Raw genomic sequence first — 24,053 nt, forward strand, 5'->3', positions numbered from 1 at the left:
GATTATGCATCATCTACACCTACAAATATTAAACAAATTTACGTGCAAATACAAGCACATACAAAATTGCATTTAAAATAAACTTATCTATATCTGACCTGCCTCTATATAGTGATAATTCAGAGAGAAAGAAATAAAGAACGTTAAAATCGATAGCTACCACAAACAAGCTCAGGGATTGTGATGCAGGATTAACCTTTGCCTGTTGCTTCCAATCCAGGCCGCATGCCAACTTCATGCTGTCTGCTAATTAACATAATTGCAACATGTGGCCATAGCTAACTGGGCTGTGACAGACTAACACCAATTAAAACTGGCCTGCACTATAAAGCCTGCCAGTACCTTTTAAAAGGGGAGAGAGGTGTCAGCTGTGGCTCAGTTCATAGCACCCTCGCCTTTGAGTCAGAAGGTTGTGGGTTCATGTCCCACTCCCGGAAAAAAAAACCCAAGAACTGTGAATGTACTCGAAAGAGTTAAAAGGGGAGATGCATTGTGGCTGGAGCAGATGCAGTCATTTTACAACTAATTCTGGCCTGGCAAAGACAGAAGACCGGCACAACAGGGAAGAGAACTTCCAGGATTTTCCAACACTTGCTCAAGGCAGTGCAGAGGAGAGATATGCTCTAAACAAAAGGGGCCAAGATCCACTCCAGAATGCATCACAACCCCATCACTCACTAACCAAAAATTGATGGTGAGTTCTACCAGAATTCATATCCAACATTTATAGCTTCACCTCACCCTCACACTGAGCATTGCTGCAAGTCTTCAACCCACATCTCGCAGCTTGCGAACACTGTCTGCTATTCAATCATGGCCACATCATCAAACACATTGCACCACACTCACTGACACACTTCCTTCTCTCTTGGGAGACAAGGTAGGACACAAATGGAGGCAGCAGACACTAATCGGCAGAGGACAAGCATAGCTGCATGCCCTTAACCTCATGGAGGAACCGTGCTCGCCAATATTGGAGCAACCTTTGCTCAGGCTGGGCTGAAACCAAAGAAGATGATGCTATCATCACTTGCCCTCACCTCACAATATTCTAAAGTTTGCGGTTACATCAACTGGGAGAAGAGAGAGAATTCTTAAAACAGGTCTCAGTTGATGCACGTGTGTTAACAAACTGCTGTGTTGGAAAGGCGTTCATATATGGTTGGTAACAACAAAGGCAACAGAATCCTTATGATGATAGTCATTGCACTGACTTGTGGAGTTGGCGCTGTGACAGTTGAGACAATTTACAGACTCTTTCCTGGTGTCAACCACAAGAGTAAAAACAATTAATGACCAATATTTGATTAGGTTTACTGAGGCCCGAGGGCTTGTCACCACTTCGGCAAATGTGAAAGCCAATGTGGAAAATAACTCAACGAGTGTACTCTTAATGGGACTATACTTAATTTTTTTTTTCTTCGACTCAATTTTTTTGCTGCTGTGGAATGGTTAACAATAGCTTTTGTGTTCCAATTGCCTCAGTCTTCAAGATGAACTTTTCTGGAATCCAACATCAATATCTAATGAATCACAGAATTATAGAATAGACACTGCCTATTGTGTCCATGCCACCTCTTTGGAAGAGCAACTCAGCTTTATCTCTCCCTTGCTCCTCTCCCATAGCCCAGAAATTTCTTGTCTCTTCAGGTGCTTATCCAACCCCTTATGAAAGCCACAGTTAAATCTGCCTCCACCACACTCCAGGCAGTGCATTCCAGATCCAAACCAACCGCTGCATAAAAAATAGATCTTCTGCTTGTCGCCAGTGTGTCTTTCATCATTCACCTTAAATCAGTGTCCTATGGTTCTCAACTCCTCCATCAATTGCAATGTTTTTTCCCTTTCTACTCTGTCTAAACCCCTCATGATTTTGAACACCTGGATCAAATCTCCTCTAAACCTCTTGAGGAGCACAACCGCAACTTCCCAAATCTAATTCTTGTAACTGAAATCTCATCCCTGCAATGAATCTCCAAATCTTTTCTGCACACTCGCTAAGCCTTCACTTCCTTCCTAAAGTGCAGCGCCCAGAATTGGACAGAATACTTCAGTTGAGGCCAAATCACTGTTTATAAAGGCTCAACATAACTACCTTGTTTTATAAATACAAGTGCCCTTACTTCCACCTTCCAAACCCTAAGATGGCCCCCAAACAGTCAGAGAAAAAAAGAAAAGCAGATATGTGGGCAAATTTCAGAGAAGTCTAAAAATACGGCATTAATAGTGGGGGATTTAGGCTATGGGCCTAGTGCTGGAAAATGGGATTAGAATAGTTAGGTACTTGTTTGACCAGCGCAGACTCGATGGGCCGAAGGGCCTTTTTCTGTGCTGTCGACCTCTATGACTCTATGACTCTGACTCTATGACAAGGGCAGCAGATGCATGAGAAAACCACCACCTGCAGCTTCTCCTTCAAGCCACTCACCATCCTGACCTGGAACTATATCATCGTTCCTTCATGGTCACTGGGTGAAATTCCTGAAGCTTCCTTCCTAACAGCACTGTGGATGTACCTACACCACATGGACTGCAGCAGTTCAAGGCAGCAGCTCACCACCGCCTTCCCAAGGGCAATTAGAGATAAGCAATAAATCCTGGCCTAACCAGCGATGCCCACATCCCGTGAAAGAATACATTTTTAAAAATCTAATAAGCTTTTTAAATCACTTTCCCGACTGTGATCGCACATGTGATGTAATGGCCAGAACCAAACAGAGTGCTCTAGCTGTGATGTAATGGCCAGAACCAAACAGAGTGCTCTAGCTGTGGTCTAGTTAGTGTTTTTACAGTTCTGGCATACCCCCCTGTCATGAAGAGATATTGTCTATAATGTTATTGGAAATTATTTTTTAAAATAGAGTTCTAGTGGGGTCTGTGTCTCTGTGTGTGTCTCAGTTGGATTAAAGCCAGCTAATCTGGGTGCTTTGATGTACAGAGGTTTACTTAATTAACATCTCAAAACCAAAGGAGAGTAGAAGGTTAAGTGTTAAATTTGCATTTGTTAAAGAAACCATTCAAGACGGTGGGTGAAATCTTGTACCTAGCTTGAAGACGCCAAGCAATGTGTTTATTTTTTTTCAATTTACTAATAAAATTGGTGGGATGAAAGGATGTTATTGTTAGAAGACAAAGTTAAAAGTCTAGTGACACAATGGAAAACTTACATTCAAAGAGAAAGAAATGTATAAAGGAGAAAGGAGATTGTGTGTAAGGTAGAGGCATTTTAGGATCCAACGAGTGAGAGAAGCCTCCAGCCTGTAAGCCTCAAGCTGCTGTCTACAAGGGCCCAAAGCTGAAAGAAACTCATTTTGAATGCGACTGCCAGGGTGTGCATTGCCAGGTGTCTCTTTAAATCTATCCCTTAACGGGGTTGTAACAGAGTCAGATTAATTAGGGGATTTTTGTAGTTATTATAGTCGAAATTTTGTAGGTGTATGTATGTGTTTACAATTTTTCTTGTATTAATAAAAGTTTAATTTAGTTCATAAAAGCCTCTGGAGACTCGGTGGTCTTATTACTACTGAATTCAAAGTCTGTATCTCGAACATACAAATTGCCAAAATGGGTTATGATAGTTGTTTCAAGTTTCCCTGTGGGATTTGAACAACTCAGCTTTTACCATCGGCTGTGTCATAATACCATCCCCCCATCCACCCCTCAGGCTCTTATTTTCTATGCTTCGGCTGGTTAAAGGAAACTATACTGTATGCCTTCCTAACAACCTATTTATCTGTCCTGCTACCTTCAAAGATCTGTGGACATGCACTCAGAAGTCCCTCTGTTCCTCTACACCTTTCAGTATCCTATCAGTTATGTATTCCCTTGCCTTGTTTGCCCTCCCCAAATGAATCATCTTACTCTTCTTGGAACTGAATTTCATTTGCCACTTTACTGCCTACCAGATCAGTTCAGTGATAGCAAGAAAGCTGTCGACTGCTATCACGTGGCCAATTTTTATATAACCTGCAATTTCTTAACCATGCTCCCTACAATTAAGTCTAAATCACTGATATACATACTACAAAAAACAAGAAGCCGAGGACCGATCTGGCCGAGCCCCAACTGGAAATAACCTTCCAGTCACCAAAACACCTGATCATTACCCTTTGCTTCCTCCCACTGAGCCAATTTTAGATCAAATTTAGCATTTGCTCTTGCACTCTTGCTTTCTGACCAGTCTGCCATGTAGGGGTAATATTACTGGATTTTTATGGTTAAAAATCTATAAGGGAACAGTTGCCAAGTAGTTTACTTGTGTGTTCTGACCAAGTGGCTTTTTTGGGAGGATGTTTTGTAAGACTGTTAACTGTGTAAATTTAATCTTATGTGCTTAAGTTTTGTTTTCTTCTTGTTAATAAATTTTTTAATTTTAAAATCCTAAAAGGGTTACTGGGATTCTACAGTTCTGGAATCAGTAGTTCTTCCTTCATTTTCAAAATACAAAAAAAGGTTATCAGTAAGAAAAGTTTCCCTCTGGGATTTGGCTTGCTCAGCAAATAACATTGGCTGTGATCATAACACTAGCTATGTCATTGGTGCCGATATGGACCATGATCTTTGGTTCTTTACCCACAGCAAGCTCTGCAGCCACTGAGTGACATTCATGACCTCAGCATCAGGGAGGAAACACACCATTGTAGAGTCTAACTTTTTTTTTTCATCCATGAGATTTGAGCATTCCTGGCAAGGCCAGCATTTATTGCTGATCTCCAATTGCCCTTGAGAACATGTTCGTGAACCTCCTTCTTGACCAGCTGTCCACATTGAGCAGATCTACCTTTAGTGATGTTAAGGAGGGAGGTCCAGGCTTCTGACCCAGTGACAGTGAAGGAGCAGCAATATAGTTCCAAGTCAGAATAGTGAGGGACTTGGAGAGGAACTTGCAGGTGCTTGTGTTCGCAAGCAGCTGCTACCATTGTTCTTCTACCATTGCAGAGATTGCAGGTTTGGAAGGAGATTTGATGAGTTGCTGCAGTGCATCTTGTAGATGGGAAACAATGCTGCCTCTATGCGCCAATAGTTGATAGGGTACCAATAAATCAGGCTGCTTTGTCTTGTATGGCGTTGGCCTTATTGAGTGCTGTTGGAGCTGTACTCATCCAGTGGAGGGTATTACATCACACTCCTGGCTTGTACCTTACAGATGGTGGACAAGATTTGGGTATACAGGAGATGAATAACTTACCACAGAATTCCCAGCCTCTTGTTGGAACAGTATTTATGTGGCTAGTTCAGTTCAGTTTCTGGTCAATGGTGAGCCCCCCCAAGGATGTTGATGATGGGGGAAATCAACAATGGCAAAGCCATTCAATACCATAGGGAGATGGTTAGTTTCTCTCTATTTGGAGATGGTTATTGTTTAACACGTCTGTGGCACAAACGTTCATTGCACTTTTCAGCCCAAGCCTGAATGTTGTCCTGTTCTTGCTGCATGTGAGCACTGACTGCATCAGTATCTGAGGAGTTGCAAATGGTCCTGAACACTGAGCAACCAACAAATATCCACACTTCTGATCTTATGTTGCAAAGAGGTGAAGCTGCTGAACGTGGTTGAGCCTCGGACAATACCCGGAGGTATCGCTGCAGCCATGTCCTGAGGCTGAAATGATCCAACAGCCACAATCTGATTGCCCAAAGCCCGTACACAATCTACAAGGCACAAGTCAGGAGTGTGATGGAATACTCCCAACTTGCCTGGATGAGTGCAGCTCCAACAACACTCATCCAGGACAAAGCAGCCCACTTGATTGGCACCTCAACAACACCTTCAACATCCACTCGCTCCATCACCAACACACAGTGGCAGCAGTGTGTACCATATACAAGGTGCACTACAGCAACTCAACTAGTCTCCTTTGAAAGCATCTGCCAATCCCTCTGCCACCTACAAGGACAAGGGCAGCAGATGCATGGGAACATCACAAGTTCCCCTCCAAGCTATACATCATCCTGACTTGGAAATATATCGCCACTCCTTCACTGTCGCGGGGTCAAAATCCTGGAACTCGCTTCCTAACAGCACTGTCGGTGTACCTCCACCAAATGGACTGCAGTAGTTCAAATAAGCGGCTCACCAGCACCTTCTCAAGGACAATTAGGGATGGGCAATAAAAATGCTGGTCCAGGCAGTGACGCCCACATTCCTTGAAGATTAAAAAAAATCTTCCTTTTGTGCTAGCTATGACTCCAACTATCAAGCCTGCTTTCAATATTGCTTTTCTGACTTTCCTCTTTCCCACCTCTCCTGACCCTGTACAGCTGAGCCATGATGGTGCTGTAAATTTGGCTCTGCTGTACTTGCCAGAAGAACCAATGCCCTCGCCAGTTTTCCAAACTGAATTTTGATTAGACAGCAAGGCATACTCAGTGGACTCCTGCACTACTAGCTTACATTTCACCCCTTTCCTATTTTTACTTAGTTCTGTTGAAGGGTCATGAAGACTCGAAACGTCAACTGTGCTCTCCTCCGCCGATGCTGCCAGACTTGCTGAGCTTTTCCAGGTATTTCTGTTTCTGTTTTGGATTTCCAGCAACTGCAGTTTTTTGCCTTTAATTTTTCACTATTAGCTGGTCCTCCTTGCCAGTGTGTTAGTCACCCATTCCCTATGCTTGCACACTCTTAAACTAAGGAGTGACCACCTCCAGAAACATGTAGCTCTCAACCAGCATGTTCTGGATTTTGGCAGCACTGCTTTGCAGATACAGGGGTTTAGTAGCATGGGGGAACATGTTCATCTTCTGTCATAATGGAGTCAAAAGTTGGTGTTTCACATTTAGCACACCTGGAGTGGATTATTGGATTTGCTTCACTCATGGGCTCTTGTTTTCTGTTAGAAATGAGAAAGGGAGAGGTATGGATGTGAGGGCAATGAATAGGCATGGTGCTTCCTATGTCTTGCAATGTTGGTTTGTAATTCTTCTTGGAAATGTAGATATGCCATTATCAACAATTTGGTGATTTCCTATAAAAGTTTAACCAGAGTAATAAGCCAGCCTGGGAATTCCTAATAATATTGAACTCTCCACAATCACAAATGCTTTCAAGCAACTTCCTGCGATTATGTCAAACCAAAGGGCATAAAATTCCCAGTATCCAATCTCTTCCCATTCTCAAGGGGTCACATTAGTCTCCCTCCAATTAGTGAAATCAGCCAAAATTGCAATAAGCTTTTAAATACATGAAACAGTGGCTCACAAAAGACAGCCATCATTTACTGAAGCACTCTGCAGTAGATGGGGTCAGTTCCAGCAGCAGAATCAGCACTTTATTTCCTTGAGCATTATTTAAGTACTACCAATTGCTTGGACAGTAATACTTTATAAGACATCCACCCAAACAAATCAAATCCCATACAAACTCAAGTTTACAAAGTGTACTTAGGTGTAGTATGCAGCTAAGAATTTTTGCCAGCACAATGCTAGAATGTACAACCCGTTATGGTAAAGAAATCCAGTTTACACTTTACATTTTACACAGAATGTGTGGTTAATTACACATATGGGGAAAAACAAGTTACTATAAACAGGAAATATTTACAATGCATCAGCCAATCATTAAATATTCAGAATGCGATATAACAGCATAATGTGAAAGCACATATTTCATATAATGAAAAGGGCATTCGTGCAGTGACACCACAGAACTATTTCCCACTTCCCGCCTCAGATTTAGTACATCAAGATCTATTCACCTGCTGTCTAATTGGAAACCCAACTACGGTGGGAACCAGGTTTGCCTACATTTAAAAGATTTAAAAACACAAACTTTACTAGCTTTCAAAGTGTATGATATAAACAGATTTCATTAAACAGTACATTGGGCAAAGAAAAGATCTTCAGATGACAATTAATGATATCGGGGAAGATGGAGATGAGTGAGAGGAGGCTCATGTGGAGTATAAATGACCGCAGGGACCAGAAGGGGCCGTTTCTGTGCTGTACATCCAATGCAAGTTGACGCAATTTTAACCACTCACTATGTTCTCATGTTGTACCTTATACACCTCATTGCTTTTGCTTCATTTAATCATCATCAATCACAAACTCCTGAAGCAAAACCGACTTTTCACCACCTTCCTCTCTATATCCATCGACAACAATAATTTTCTAAATCACCAGTGAACACCTTTTCCTATGGAGCAAAAGAAATCTCATTGCATTTTGCATCTTCACAGCTGCATCTAATTACATTTTCCTTTGCACAATCACTCTAGCACAGTGCCTTTCACTCTATTTTCAAGTCATTGCACAGGAGGCTGTATTTAATTCATTCTTTCATGCTGACTGCAAACCAGTTACAGCGCATTCAAAACAGAAGGCAAGGGGCGACATGGTACATTGTGCAGCAGCATGCTGTCACAGTGTAGGGAGATTCAGGGCTGATTTTCCCACTTCCCCAGGTTTCCAGTCTCAGTGCCTGCTGGCTGCAAAGCAACAAAGCTCAATCCAGGTATAGTAGTCAACTTCAGCTGTTGAGAATGAACTGCGACAGGATTGCAGTACCATCCACCAACAGACACCAATATTTCACAAACGTGAGATAATCATTGCATGTAACAGCATTCTCAATCTCGCTCAGTGGTAGCCCCCTTGCCTATAATTCAGAAGACGCGAGCCACACTCCCAAGATCTGGGCACACAATGCAGACTAATAGCTCAGTGCTGAAGAAGAACATGCTTATGCATACGGTCACTTGGTAGTCAAGAACTTTAAATATTACCGAAAAGAGACATGTTGCCAAAGCCTCCGAGTGCAGAACAAAAGGCTTCAGCGACATGTCTCTCTTCACAGCAATATTCAAGTGCGCCCTTATTGAAAGTGTTAACTTTGGACACTGAAACCCTGTCTTTCCAGGTGAGATCCTATTGCATAACTTGAAGAAAAGGAGTGAAAGCCGGAAACAATGTGGTCCCCAAAAGTGCCAACAATGTTTAGTAATGGAGAGGATACAGAAGATACAACATTAATTACCCAATGCTTTTAAATACTTTGCCTTTTTTGTTCAAGCTCAACATATAAATAGGAATCTGTGTCTTTCTACTTTGGTCATTTACTCTCTCCTGCCTTCCACTCTATTAGACCTTCCCTTTTATTCTTTGCCCACACTTTCCCTGTACTTGCTTAAAACTTGTTACATCTCTGACAAGAATCACTGACCTGAAACGGTAACGTTTGCTCTCCCCACAGATTCTGCCTGACTTTTTGAGTATTTCTAGCATTTTCGGTTTTTATTTCAGATTTCCAGTGTCTGGTGTATTTTACTTTTGATCCTTCTTTCAAGTTTTGCTTTTAGTTTTTAAATATTTTTTGCTAGCTATGAGAAATTGAGGTTTTTAAAATATTTTTGGGGAATATTGTGTTATTCTGCAAAGAAGGCTGTGTTTCTGTGCGAGTGTGTGTAATTGATTTAATTAAGCTGGGCAGAGATTACTAGAAGACAGGTTGTCTGGGGGGTGAGGGGGTTTAATACATGAAAGGATAGAGGCATTAGGTTTGAGATATAGGTGAATAGGTTGGATCTAACATTTGCATTGTAAATAAGTTGAGAGTTCGTTTGACTATCAAAGGAAAGTCGGAGGCGACAAGAAACATGTTTGCACCTTGCCGGAATCCCATAGGTAAACAGAAGTAGGGATACTACATTTTATTGACCCGAAGACAAAGGCAAGATAGAAACATGACAGGTTTTATATTTGGAAGGATTTAAGTTTCAAAGAGATGTGAGAACAATGGAAACGGAGATGAAAGGGGTTAAAAAAGGTATTTTAGAGTTACTGTGGAGAACTTAGGGTTGGAGCTGAGAGATGGAGCAGGAGCTGCGAGATGTTGGCTGTAGCTCTAGGCTGGGAGAAAATGCAGTTTGAATCAGCCATCTAGTCAAGCCAGGGAAGTCTTAGGCTGCAACAAGCAGTCTTGTTCTGAAGTCTTGGATTTCTACAGCAGAGTGGAAGAGAGTCAGAGGTCATATGGTATGCCTTTATTAAAGCTACAACAGTTTGCCTTGGGTAGTTATTAGATTTTTCGAGTTAAACCTCTATAGGGGTGTGTTGCTTGGAAGGTGTTTACTTGTGGGCCTGACCAAGTGGGGAGTCTTTTGGGGGAATGTTTTGCAAGATTAATGCTAACTGTGTAATTGTAATCTTGTGCGCTTAAGTTTTCTTCTTTTCTTGTTAATACAACTTTTGCTTTTAATTTTTAAAATCCCAGAAGTGTTACTGGACTTCTTGCTGCTGAGATCAGTACATAATCTTCTTGTTTTCAGAATACAAAAAAAAAGGTATGGCCCATAAACCAAGTTTTCCTCTGGGATTTAGTTTGCACAGCATTTAACATCAGCCGTGGTCATAACGTAGCTCTGCATTTGTTTTTAAGAAGCATTTTCATTTCAATTTCAGAATTTACTTCCAACATAAATTACTTTCTTGCACCCTTGAAGAAAAAAGTCTAAAGCTTACAGTTCACCAATCTTCTATTTGATTCAATACCTGAAATATGTCACTGTCCACCACAACATCCTTGCTATCAAAAACACAAATAATCAAACATTAAATGCAATAAAGAGATCAATGTGATAAATACTCATGTTAGTATATACCTTAAAACAGTAACACACATTCATGAAAGGAGAAACATAAATTACTCCACTTACACCCATATGGCTTGCAATTTTATCTCAATTCCTGCTATATTACTGCCAGTTGGATTATCCCATCAATTAACAAGTCCGTAGCTCTAATATTATTTATTATTAACCATTTCCTCCTGCATAAAGTGTAACAAACCATCTGGTGGAGGAAGCCATTTAAGAATGCAGACTGGTTTACAATATTGATTCATTTAGAGCAGTTATCACAACAGAGGTGCCAGCAAAATCTTCTTCAGATAATTATGTTTTTGAACAGCAACCAGAAAGACAACAGCATTGTATCAAGATAACAACTGGGAAGAGCAGCCTTATTTGACAGCAATTTATAATAAGAATTCCTACATGTGTGAAAGACAACCAGCAGAACCCCAAGGAAAATTTAAGTTTTAAGCAAGAAGCTAGTACAAAACTAACATTCTGCCTCAAGCTAATAGTATTCAGAAAATAGATTATTTTGCACAACAGTTTTCCAAGTGAGTTAAAGCCACAGACATTTACGTCCATAAGTCCATTTATAAGAACATACATACGAATTAGGAGCAAGAGTAGGCCACTCAACCAATCAAGCCTGCTCCATCATTCAAAAAGATCATGGCTGATCTGATTACAACCTCAACCAATATTCCTGCTTACCCCCAATAACCTTTCACTCCCCCATTAATCAAGCTCTGCCTTAAAAATATTCAAAGACTTTCTTCCTCAAAAGGCATTGAAAGCAGAGCTCCAAAGACTCACGAACCTCAGAAAATTTCTCCTCTTCTGTCTTAAATAAGTAACTCTTTATTTTTTTAAGCAGTGACCCCTAGTTCTAGATTCTCCCACAAGGGGAAACATCCTCTCCACATCCACCCTGGCAAGGCCCCTCAGGATCTTAACGGTTTCAATCAAGTTGCCTCTTACTCTTCTGAACTCCAGGGATTACAGCTGTATAACTGAAGCATAACCTCCTTACCTTTGTAATCAACCCCCTCACAATAAACGATAACATTCAATTAGTTTTCCTAATTACTTGCTGTACCTGCATAGTCGCCCTTTGTGATTCATGCACTACAACACCCAGATTCCTCTGAATCGCAGAGCTCTGCAATCTATCATTTAGATAATAAGCTTCTTTTTTATTCTTCCTGCCAAAATGGACCATTTCACATTTGCCTACATTATACTCCATTCGCCAGATCTTTGCCCACTCACTTAACCTATCTGTGTCCCTTGTCTCCTTATGTCCTCTTCATAATTTGCTTTCCTACCTATCTTTGTGTCGTCAGCAAATTTCACAACCTTGCCTTCGGTCTCTTCATCCAAGTAATTTATATAAATTGTAAAAAGCTAAGGCACTGATCTCTGTGGCACATCATTCCTTACATCTTGCCATCAGAAAATGACCCATTTATGGCTACTCTGCTTCCTGTTAGCTAGCCAATCTTCTATCCATGTCAATATGTTACCCCCTACACCATGAGCTTTTATTTCTCACAATAACCTTTGATGTGGCAACTTATTAAATGCCTTCTGGAAATCTAGGTAGAGTACATCCACCAGTTCCCCTTTATCCATAGCACGTACAGCTCCTTCAAAGAGCTCCCTCTATTCAACAAACATGCAATCAATTCTGTCTGAAAATAGTATTTGCCATATTTGAAGTTAAAATTTGAACCCACCTTCAACTTTTTACAAACTAACAGCCAAAACTTCCGTTGCTTTCGGTTCTGTATAGGTCAGCACATCATTGGGAAAACACTTTGAGCCACTCTCAAGATAGCATAATGTTTCAATTTTACTGTTCAGTTGTCCAAGCCCTCCAGAAAAGTTAGAACAGCGTATGGTCACACCATGGACCAAAGTATAACCAAATTCTCAATTATTTCCATCACAGTGGCAAGAAGCATTTTGTAATCTAGTGCCATATCGAGATACTTGAAGTTGACAAGCACTTTAGTGCTCCAAACTGACTTCAGAATTAAGTCATAAAGTTACCCACCTCTTTCATACTATGTATCACTAGATTTTTTCATTCACTTCAAATGGTTAGATGTATTTTACTTTGATTCATAGAATTTTACCAAAGAGAAGATAACCATTCAGCCCATTGTGTCTGTGCTAGCTCTTTGAAAGGGATATTCAATTAACCCTATTCCCCTTTCTCTTGCTCCATAATCTTGAAATTAGTTTCCTTTTCAAGTGAACATTCAATTCCCCTTCCGCTTTCACAACCCTCATTCTCTGACTGTCCTATTATCATTATGGTACTAAAATACTATTTTTCCCTCCACATTAATGATCTGCCTTGCTGCTATGCTTGTTTTGCGGTTCATCTTTGACTATTAGCTCCTTTCAGCCCATTTTATTACTCTTTTATCTCACTTCAGTATTTTCTTATACTCCACCCAGTGGACTCTTTCCAGTTTCTCTGTGGGATTTGCAGTTTACATTTTCTTTTTACATCAGTTTTAACCATGAAATAGCGAAAGGTTCAGTGAAACACTGTAGTAACTCATCTTCAACAGCAAGAAGCATAAAAATTGGGAGAGAAGGGGTATGTTTCCTAGACTGATGTGAAAGCCATTGAACAGCTACAGGTGAGCCTTGAAACATTGATGAAGATTTTCAGCTTGTTGCTTGGGTGCAAAACTGGTGTTTAAAATCTAGTAACAACCCAGTTTTTGTTTTCATTGATTTCCGTATCAGGCAGCCATCTGCAACACCAAAATCATGGCCAAGCACCAATTTGGAAATTTACCCTCCATATATAAACATGCAAAATTACTGATCAAGCTTAGAATATTTCTGCATCACCAGAATAATTCTTTTTTTTTTAAAAAAGAGAATGAAATTATGAATCAAGAGCAACTAATGCTTTCTGTCTTGCACAGTTATAAATGTTGATGCTAAGTTTTAAAAGCAATGTGATTATCCATGTTTGAATGATAGCCTTTTCGCTCTGTAAAGGATGAACTAGATTCAGGAAAAAAAAAAGAGAAATGCTGTCAAAGCTTTTTGTCTTACACAACTGACTGACTGACGCAAGAATGCCAAATTTCTTGCCGAATTTCAATACCAAATGATTATTGTGGTAAAACAATTTCATTGCTGGTGCAATGCCAGTTATGTAGGCCGTATGTCAAAATGACTGGCGGATCATATCAAGCAGCACGTCTCTTCAGCTTTTCGCAATAAGCAAAGTACTTATCGTACTCAACCAGCCCGTGCTAGCAAAACTCAGAACATAATGTCGAACGTTAGATGTGATTCTGCAATTGGACAGCACTTGCTGAACAATCCTGACTATACTAAGAGTTACACCAACACTCACTTTAAGTGTATCAGTCGGGCTCACAATGCAGCTCACTTACGCTTGCTAGAAGCTGCATATATTCATACATTTTTTAAAATTCATTCATGAGATCTGGGCATAGGGACCTGTCCTCTACAGACAAAGGAATATGTATAGGCATTGCACCTTTTTGAATTAAACAAAAGCATGGGGACAATGTTTCCTGGTGTATTCTCCATGGCAATGACTCAACTAATGATAATTAACTTGCCAACCCATCAGCACCCTTTTCTCATGCAGTATAAATTGCTGCTCACTGAAATTTGGCATTCTTGAGTCTGTCCTGATGAGTACAAGACTAAAAGCTTCGACAATCTGTCTCCTTCTTCAGCAATACTCAAGTTCTATACTGCCAAGCAAGTATTTATATTCAGAAACAGATTAACTATCTTTACATGTTCAAACATTCATTTTTGTAGATAATGAGTATCTGCTTTGTACTTCAGCACAATATTGTGTGTGGGTAAAGGATTTCTTTTTTAAACAAGAAGTCCAATCACTATAACATCTAGTAAAGATCAGTGGATGGGCACAAGAGATTACAACATAGGTAAACCATGCATGTGATTTGTTTTGACATCTTTAACCACAGTAGTGAAGCTTTAATTGCAGCCAGGGTCAAGAGGCTTGTTATAAGTGTTCCTTGAAATCCAAGGTTAAACTACATTCTTGAAACAAACCCGAGAAATGATCTCTAACACAGAATTCCCAATTGTATTTAAGGAATGTCTATTTTTGGATCAATTTGTTTGCTGCTAGCAGCTATCATGACACAGAATTTTGGTGCACTCCAAATTCTTGAAGCAAAATAACCTGCAGAAGAACACATCCATGAATGAATAAAAAGAAAGATTGTGATACAATTATTGCAGACTTATTAGGAAGTAATGTGCAATCATTTTAGTTCTGATTTAAAACATACACGTCTTTCTACTGTCATTCTCTAATTCTTGCTGCCCCAATTTGCTTCAATTTATATAAAAATTTCATCAAGTACTCTTCCCATAAGAGAGTAATGCTGTTATTTTAAGTACCAACTTATCTCTCTCCTCTATCAGTGGTTCAATCCTCCTCACTTTACCTTGCCATGTGGCCAGTGCTTTTCCCCATCTTCAATATTAGATACGGAATGAAATGTTAGCAAATTAAGCTCTAGGGAATCTCTATAAAAGGACATATCCTTAGCCAAGTTGTACATCAATTTGCACATCCAGAAAAAAAACATCAAGGATTGATCATTGACGTCTAATAACAGAAATAAAGCTAAAACAAACTGCTTGCTATTCTCAATCCTTTTAGCAATTATCCTGGCAAGCAACACACATCAGAAGACGACTTAATACAGCAGCAAACAGAATGGGATAAATAACCAATTCTTCAATTTTTGATAGTATTTATTGATAGGAATGATAGCCACAGCTGAATCAGCTAAAGCAGCATACAGGATACTAGGTTTAACAAATCAGCTGAAGGACATAAACATTTTTGATAAATTAGAGAAATAAGATTGGATTCAGGTTCAGAGTGAACAAATAGAAGAATTCTTTTCAAATTATATTTTTCTTGCTCATCTACATTTGTAAAATAAGCTGCTTCTCACAAACGGGAACAGGATTCAAGTTTGTGACCAATGCATTCTTCAGAATTAACTTAGCTGCTCAGAACTCCAATATTGCTGGAAAGAGAGACATGTTGCCGAAGCTTTTCATCTTGCACTAATCAGGACAAATGCATGAATTGCCACATTTCAAATGATCACAACAATTTATACACAGGAGAAAAGGATGCTGATTGGTTGCCAAGTCGACTCTGATTGGCTGAGGTTTTGCCATGAAGAAAGCAATAGGGGAATGATTGGTTCCTCAAGCAATTCAAAAGTCATGAAAGGCTTGAACATATTCTTTTTGTTTGCAAAGAGCAGGTCCTTCCATCTGAACACATGTTGCATCTAGCAAGCAACATTACAAGTTTGACTGATTATCTTAAATTGGTTGTTAGTGGAACTATTAATGCACTCAGGATTATTCAGCAAGTGCTGCCCAATTGCAAAATCACATCTCATGGTAAACATTTTGCTTTGCATTTTGGAAGCACGGGCTAGCTGTGTGCAGTCTGTACTCTGCGTATTAAAAACAACCAAAGGAACATGGACCAAAGGCTGCCACTTTGAGACCTGGAAAATTTGAACGGATTACGCAAGCCATTTTATGCTGCTACTACGCAGTGGCTATGCAAGTGGCATTCTCCACTAACAGGATGCTGTTGCAAGTCCAAAAAGACATTCTGCCAACAATATAATTGAGCAACATCATATGTGAATTTCAATGCCATTGAAATGCCAGGTATGTAGGTCATACGTCCCAATGATTGGCTCATCAAATCAGATAGCATGTTCCTTCAGTTGTCCAAAATAAGCAGAGTACAGACTGCACTCAACCAAAATCAAAAACAAAACATCTACTGTTAGATGTGATTCTGCAATTGGGCAGCACTTGCTGACAATCCTGAGTGCACTAATAGCTCTAACGACAACCAAATTAAGGTAATGAATAGAATTCATAACGTGGCTCATTTGCGCTCGCTAGAAGCAACACTGTCTCATTCTCTGCAAACAAAAGGAATATGTTCAAACTTTGCGTCTTTTTTGGATTACTTGGGAGCTTTGAGGGCCTATAGTTCCCCGTTGCTTTCTCCATTGCGATGCTTCGGCCTATCAGAGTCGATCTGCCAACCAATTAGCACCCTTTTCTCCTGTCGTATAAATTGTTATGATCATTTGAAATGTGGCATTCTTGAGTTTGTCCTGATGAGTGCAAAACAAATAGCTTCAGCAACATGTCTCTTTTCAGCAATATTCAAACTTAAGTTATTGCAGGGAGTGAAAAGGTGTTAGACATAAGGGAGAAAAAAAATCAAGCTTCTTGGCAGTGGTTTTAATAATAAACAGAACCGTTGCCAATGACAGAAGAAAAAAACTCAAGCCCAAATCCAAAAAACAGGTATAAGTAGCATACAAGGGTAATCATATGAAACACGTGGCATGCATGCATCTCTCATGATGAAAAGCCTTCATCGGTCAATGTTCCATAATTCCATGTCAGGATGATAGCTTTTCCATTTAATATGAGGAAAAAAAATCCAAATTCATTTCAACAACATTTACTGGATTATGACAATATGGTGCACTATCAATGACAGTTATTAAAACTGTAAAGCAGTACATAAGTTTTAAGTTCCAAACTAAGTTTTAAATGCTTAATGTAGTATGGCTGTTAAACAGAAGCTCTAGTTACAGCTGCAGATAGTTGTCATTTTTCAAGATGGCCAAAGTAAACTAAAATCAACAAATCAACTTCCCTCTAACATTCCATGTAAATTACCAATGGACTATCATTGCATCCTTACAACATGCTGCCTCTACTACGCACAGCTGCAATAAATAACTATTTCTAACAACTTTCCTGGGACCAGAAAGTGCAGTACAGATTACACTATATATTTCAATTGCCTCAACATGAGTTGCAAATCCCTTCTTCCAAATTTCGATCTTTCTTTCCCAGTCACTTTTTTAGCAACAATTTTGAAACCAATGTTGGATCATTATGCTTTTAATGAACAGTTGGCTTACCATCATTCAGGTCCTGGAGTAGGTTTTCTTGACAAGAGAAGTCCAGTTTCACTTGAATGTTCACTGTGAAAGTAGCAATCTTCCCAGATTCAAGTGGAAATTGTGCCAGCAATTCTTCTAAATTCCAGCTCAGAAAGTCACCATACAGTTTTTCTGTGAATGACAATAGAACTTGATTCATAAACCACTAATATATCATACTAATCTGCCAAACTGAATGAAGACCAGCTGGTAACTGTGATGAGGGAAATGTGCTGTTTTAATTTCAAATTAATCTACATTTCTGTATGTTAAACAAATTCACTTCAACAATAGGTTCTAGTACAGAAATAATTAACTCTTAAAAATAGAAACTTGAATTCTGGAAGTTAGAAGATGAATATGAATTGGAGATGTAGATTCAGAGATCATAAATCACAATCCCAGATGAAACAATCCAAAATTCCTATTAATATTTGATAGTAATGTTAAACTCATATTGTGACTAAATGATGCAGCAAATCACTTGATTTGCATTGGATGTTGCATCAAGTTTTTTTATTTAGTCCAAGAACACAACACATCACGTGTAGGTGTCAGAAATCAGAATTAGTAGGTTATTGCTTAGTTCTGGAACACACAGAGCATCAGGAGACCAGAGTAAAATTAATTATTATATTCCTCTGGTATTAACAAGATATCATTAAGTAATGCTGACCATAGACTACAATTTCCAGAGTTTTAGAAAATGCTGCATTACCTTCAGGTATTTTACAGGAAAGTACTTGAAGTTTTCAACCTAACTGATTCTCACCTCCATAAACACACATGTCCAGAAAGGGCATCAATTTGTATAGATATAGCATTTTTCTTAAATGGGTATACAACACACTGACCAAGTTGCACAAGGAAGGATCCTACAAACAGCAAATTGCATAACTGCCTATAGATATACACTCAGATCAGTTGTTCTTAGATTCAGTGCAGGGGGTAGTTGACCAATATTCCAAGAATAGCAACAATATGTACAAATGAATTTATTTTTGAAGTTTTTACTTATAGGCCAATGGATCACTATACAGAACACCCAAATTCTCAACTTTATTTTAACAAGCTGAACACTTGGAAATGTAATGGAAAGACAAACATGTAATGCTAATAGTTCCTACTATGAATAGGATCAATAATTTCTAAAAATTATTGGGGATGAAAATATGCTGCGCTGTCATTTCTAATAAGACAGAAGGTGTTTGCAGGCTGAGTTAATTAAGTAATTGGAAATGACAAAGGCTGTTTGAAGTCTATGCAGAGGCTCAGAAGATAGGACTTCATCTATGGAGATTGTGCAAAATTCTTCCACTGCCACATGACTGTAAGGCAAAGCTAAAAGTCAAGCTTGGATAATTCACTGGTTTCTTACCGTGAAATTTCAGGAGACATGCTTTTTCAATCACTTTGTTCTTAACAACTAATTTACCATTCATTTTCAAGATGGATCTTGATCCAAAAAAAAAATTACCAAATGTGCATCATGGTAGAGAATGCAAAAATGATCTGATGCAGAGAACAGTCTTTGAGGTTGAATTTTTAAATACATAATATATACAATGTGCATACATATTTAAACGGCCCGCAAATCATGCCAGGATTTTAGCTAACACGATATTTGCAATGTAATTTCCTTTGCCAACATTTAAAATTGATTTCCTATGTGGTTGTAGATCTCCCATCTGGTGGCATGTTCCCTGCAGAGGTATTTTTTTTAAATCTCCTACATTAAAGAACCTCTGAAGAAATGAGACTATGCACCTGTAGAATTAAAATTTTCAAGGCCAGAGAAGTGTTTTGGCAGTGATTCCCAATCATCATTCCCTTAAAAATTCACTTGCTGCTGACTGTACCAGCCCAAACATTTATGGCATTTTTCGTGGGCAAGTATCCCAAGATCATACCATTACAGATTTGGCACTACAGTCAATAAAAACTGCTACAGCACACTCTGTGGAAGAGTGGTCTAACAGCAACATCCAGGCTTCTCCATTTAAATGAGCACATATAGTCAGCAGACATTGCTATCAGTAATAATAGGAAGGGCTGATAGCCATACCATTATCTAAGTGAATGGGTGTGTCAGAGGGAGATAGTCAGCATAGCTTTGTCAGAGGGAGGTCATGCCTAACAAATTTGATTGAGTTTTTTGAGGAGGTGACCAGGTGTGTAGATGAGGGTAGTGCAGTTGATGTAGTTTATATAGATTTCAGCAAAGCCTTTGACAAGGTCCCACATGGGAGACTTATAAAGAAGGCAAATGCACATGGGATACAGGGTAATTTGATAAAGTGGATTCAAAATTGGCTTAGTTGTAGGAGACAGAGGGTGATGACAGAAGGATGCTTTAGTGACTGGAAGCCAGTGTCCAGTAGTGTACCACAGGGATCTGTGCTGGGTCCCCTATTATTCGTCATTTATCTCAACGACATAGATGATTATGTGGGGGGTAGGATTAGTAAGTTTGCGGATGACACAAAGATTGGCCGGGTGGTTAACAGTGAGGTCGAGTGTCTTGGGCTACAGGAAGATATAGACGGGATGGTCAAATGGGCAGATAATTTAAGATGGCAGATGGAATTTAATCATGAAAAGTGTGAGCTGATACACTTTGGAAGGAGTAATTTGACAAGGAAGTATTCAATGAACGGCACGACACTAGGAAGTTCTGAGGAACAAAGGGACCTTGGCCTTTGTGTCCATAGATCTCTGCCATAGGGGCATGTTAGTGGGGTGGTGAAAAAGGCATGTGGGACACTTGCCTTTATCAATCGAGGCATAGGTTACAAAAGTAGGGAGGTCATGTTGGAGTTGTATAGAACCTTAGTGAGGCCACAGCTGGAATACTGTGCGCCACATTATAGAAAGGATGTGATTGCACTGGAGGGGGTGCAGAGGAGATTCGCCAGAATGTTGCCTGGGATGAAACAGTTAAGTTATAAAGAGAGGTTGGATAGACTTGGGTTGTTTTTGTTAGAGCAGAGAAGACTGAGGGACGACCTGATCGAGGTGTACAAGATTATGAGGGACATGGACAGGGTGGAAAGGGAGCAGCTGTTCCCCTTAGTTGAAGGGTCAGTCACAAGGGGGCATAAATTCAAGGTGAGGGGCAGGAGGTTTAGGAGGGGATGTGAGGAAAAACTTTTTTACCCAGAGGGTGGTGACAGTCTGGAATGCACTGCCTGGGAGGATGGTGGAGGCCTCACATCCTTTAAAAAAGTACCTGGATGAGCACTTGGAACGTTATAACATTCAAGGCCATGGGCCAAGTGCTGGTAAATGGGATTAGGTAGGTAGGTCAGGTGTTTCTCACGTGTCGGTGCAGACTCGATAGGCCGAAAGGCCTCTTCTGCGCTGTGATTCTGTATGTCTGTGTGTGTGCACTCGTCTGTGTGTGTGTGCGTGTGAGTGTGTGGGATGGGTGGGGGGGTTGGGGGGGGGGGGGGGAAGAGAGAGAGAGAGAGAGAGAGAGAGAGAGAGAGAGAGATATGAAGCAGGCTGACAGATGTTTTTATTGCTATTTTATACCTGGAGCGAGGAAGTGCAGGATGATTCCCAAAGGGGCTGCATTTCTTTTTTTTTTAATGTACTTTGATCTCCCGTGGCATTGCAAGTGAAGAGTTATAGCACCCATCAACAAAGAAAACAGATAATTCAGTATAAGTTCTTATGTTTTTTGAGGTGTGATGTTCATAGGAGGGGTTTTAAGCATTTCATCAGCAAATGACTTGAAATCTTTCCCTCTCAGGCTCAAAAATCCACTTAAGTCATATTACCTCTTCCAAGAACTTGCAAAGGTCCATTGTAGAGCAAAATTGCTTTTAAAGAATTGGAAAAGTAATACGAGGATTTTTCTTCAAACATGTTACTCAAATAATTCACAAAAATAACCTCAATATGCAAGTCAACTTTAAATAAATCCAAAAAATCTAAACTAACTTCAAATTTCACACACAAATTAATTGCATTTAATTATATGTAATTATATTCAATTTATTTTCTATTTTTGAAAACCCCAAATCTCCCACATAGAACTTGATTTAAAAGAAAACAAAGAATGCTTTGTGGTGAAATCAAAAGCAAGTGCAGTCTTCTTGAGAAGTCGGGTTAGAGAGCAAGGAATTGGATCAGGGTACTCAGAAGTAACTTGGCTTCCATTTTAACATTACAAATTATGTCCTTATTTTTACGTATTTCTACTATTAACTCCCATGTTCACAATTATAATGGAATCTGCCTCCAAACATATTATGCTGTAATTACACCCAACGGCCAATGGAAGTTCTGTCACGATGTTTTTATGCCCTTTGGTCATTGGTTATGTGGCAATGTTGCCAATGGTGAGAGCAATGACAGTGTAATGTTTCCACATAAATAGTTTCCATTGTTAATAGGGACATTACCTATTTCCATTATAAAAGTCAATGTAATCGCATGAAGATACAAAAGTTTTTATACATACGCACACAAATAGGTCTAATGCTGGCTGCACCCTGTGAAGCAGTTCTATGGCCTATTATTTGGTGCTATACAAGCAGCTTCACAATAATGTTTATAAATACTTGGCACATGATGATATGGTATGTGTGTTATAAAGGGAATATCATTTTGCTTAATATTACTATGGAATACTGAAGAAGGCTTCTGGGGGGGGGAGGTGTGTGTGTGTGCGCGCGCGCGCATATGCATGTCTAATTTAATTAAACTGAGGGCAGTCAGACTACAAGGTTTAAATAAAGGGGTTAAGGTGCAAAAGCAGGCATTTTGAAATGGAGATGGGCAAGCTCAGATGAGATCCCAGTAGATACAGTATGAATGGGAATTTGCTTTAGGGGATAAGCAGGGAGTGAAGTGTTAGCTGATTGAATTTCAAAGAGACATGACTGGAAGTTTTACAACTGGCAAAATCTTAAATAAATAAGGCAAAGTTATTAAGTTTATTTTTCCTGAAATGACATGAAAGATTTTTATATTCTGAGAAAGATAACTTCCAAAGAAAGTTTAAAACAATAGGTTTTAAATATCAAAAGGACGAAAATATAAGGAAAGATTGAAAGATGTATGGTGAGTGGACATGTGAGATCTTGAAAGATGGACTGTGCGAAGACAGACTTGCGAAATGCAGCCTCTAGCCATCCCAGAAAAATGCTTAACAAAAACAGAATTACCTGGAAAAACTCAGCAAGTCTGGCAGCATCGGTGGAGAAGAAAAGAGTTGACGTTTCAAGTCCAACATGACCCTTCAACAGAACTGAAGTATAGTTAGGAGAGGGGTGAAATATAAGCTGGTTTAAGGTAGGGGGTGGGGGGAGAGAGAAGTTGAGGGTGGGGTGGTTGTGGGGACAAGCAAGCAGTGATAGGAGCAGATAATCAAAAGATGTCACAGACAAAAGGATCAAAGAGGTGTTGAAGGTGGTGATATTATCTAAGAAAAGTGCTAATTAAGAACGGATGGCAGGATACTCAAGGTACAGCTCTAGTGGGGGTGGGGTGGAAAGACTGACAGGGTATTGGTTGTAGATTTAAAAATAATGGAAATAGGTGGGAAAAGAAGAATCTATATAAATTATTGGGGAAAAAAAACAAACAAACAAAAGGGAGGGGGAAGAAACGGGGGGGAGGGGGAGTTTAAAATCTAAAGTTGTTGAATTCAATATTCAGCCCGGAAGGCTGTAAAGTGCCTAGTCAGAAGATGAGGTGCTGTTCCTCCAGTTTGCGTTGGGCTTCACTGGAACAATGCAGCAAGCCAAGGACAGACATGTGGAGACAGACAAGAGAGCAGGGTGGAGTGTTAAAATGGCAAGCGACAGGGAGGTTTGGGTCTTTCTTGTGGACAGACCGCAGGTGTTCTGCAAAGCGGTCGCCCAGTTTGCGTTTGGTCTCTCCAATGTAGAGGAGACCACATTGGGAGCAACGAATGCAGTAGACTAAGTTAGGGGAAATGCAAGTGAAATGCTGCTTCACTTGAAAGGAGTGTTTGGGCCCTTGGACAGTGAGGAGAGAGGAAGAAAAATGCTTGCTTGTTCCAGGAAGCAAGGTTTTGAATTGTCGAGTGAGGGGAAGAGAGAAGTTGTGAAATACCTCCCTTGTAGCAATAGTGGGTGACTTGTCGTAATATTACTGGACGTTTTATAGATTAAGAATCTATTTGGACTGTTGCCTGAAAAGGGTATTTATTTAGGAGTCTAGCAAAGTTGAAATCTTTTGGGAAATGTTGTAGGACTAAATTTAACTGTGTAACTGTAATCTTGTGTGTTTCAGTTTTTTCTTAATAAATGTTTCAAATTAATATTTAAAATCTCAAAGTGATAGTGGAATCTTTACTTCTGACTTCAGTGCACAAAGTGAAAGTGAAGGAATCATGATTTTCTTGGTACTACTGAAAAAATTTCCTCAAACACATAGTTAAGACTATTGT

The 24,053-nt window shown here is 39.6% G+C and overlaps 1 protein-coding gene across 5 annotated transcripts in view; it reads right to left on the reverse strand.

The window, feature by feature from the left end:
* trappc9 (trafficking protein particle complex subunit 9) overlaps positions 1 to 24,053 on the reverse strand; it is a 971,003-nt gene that overhangs the window by 774,303 nt on the left and 172,647 nt on the right. For all 5 annotated transcript variants that reach the window (XM_078540606.1, XM_078540605.1, XM_078540610.1 and 2 more), the window contains one exon: positions 17,609 to 17,761. In XM_078540606.1, the coding sequence (XP_078396732.1) occupies positions 17,609 to 17,761 (153 nt within the window). The remainder of the gene's footprint in view (positions 1 to 17,608; positions 17,762 to 24,053) is intronic.

The sequence above is a fragment of the Cetorhinus maximus genome, chromosome 4, assembly GCF_964194155.1.
Source record: "Cetorhinus maximus chromosome 4, sCetMax3.hap1.1, whole genome shotgun sequence".
Taxonomy (NCBI): domain Eukaryota; kingdom Metazoa; phylum Chordata; class Chondrichthyes; order Lamniformes; family Cetorhinidae; genus Cetorhinus; species Cetorhinus maximus.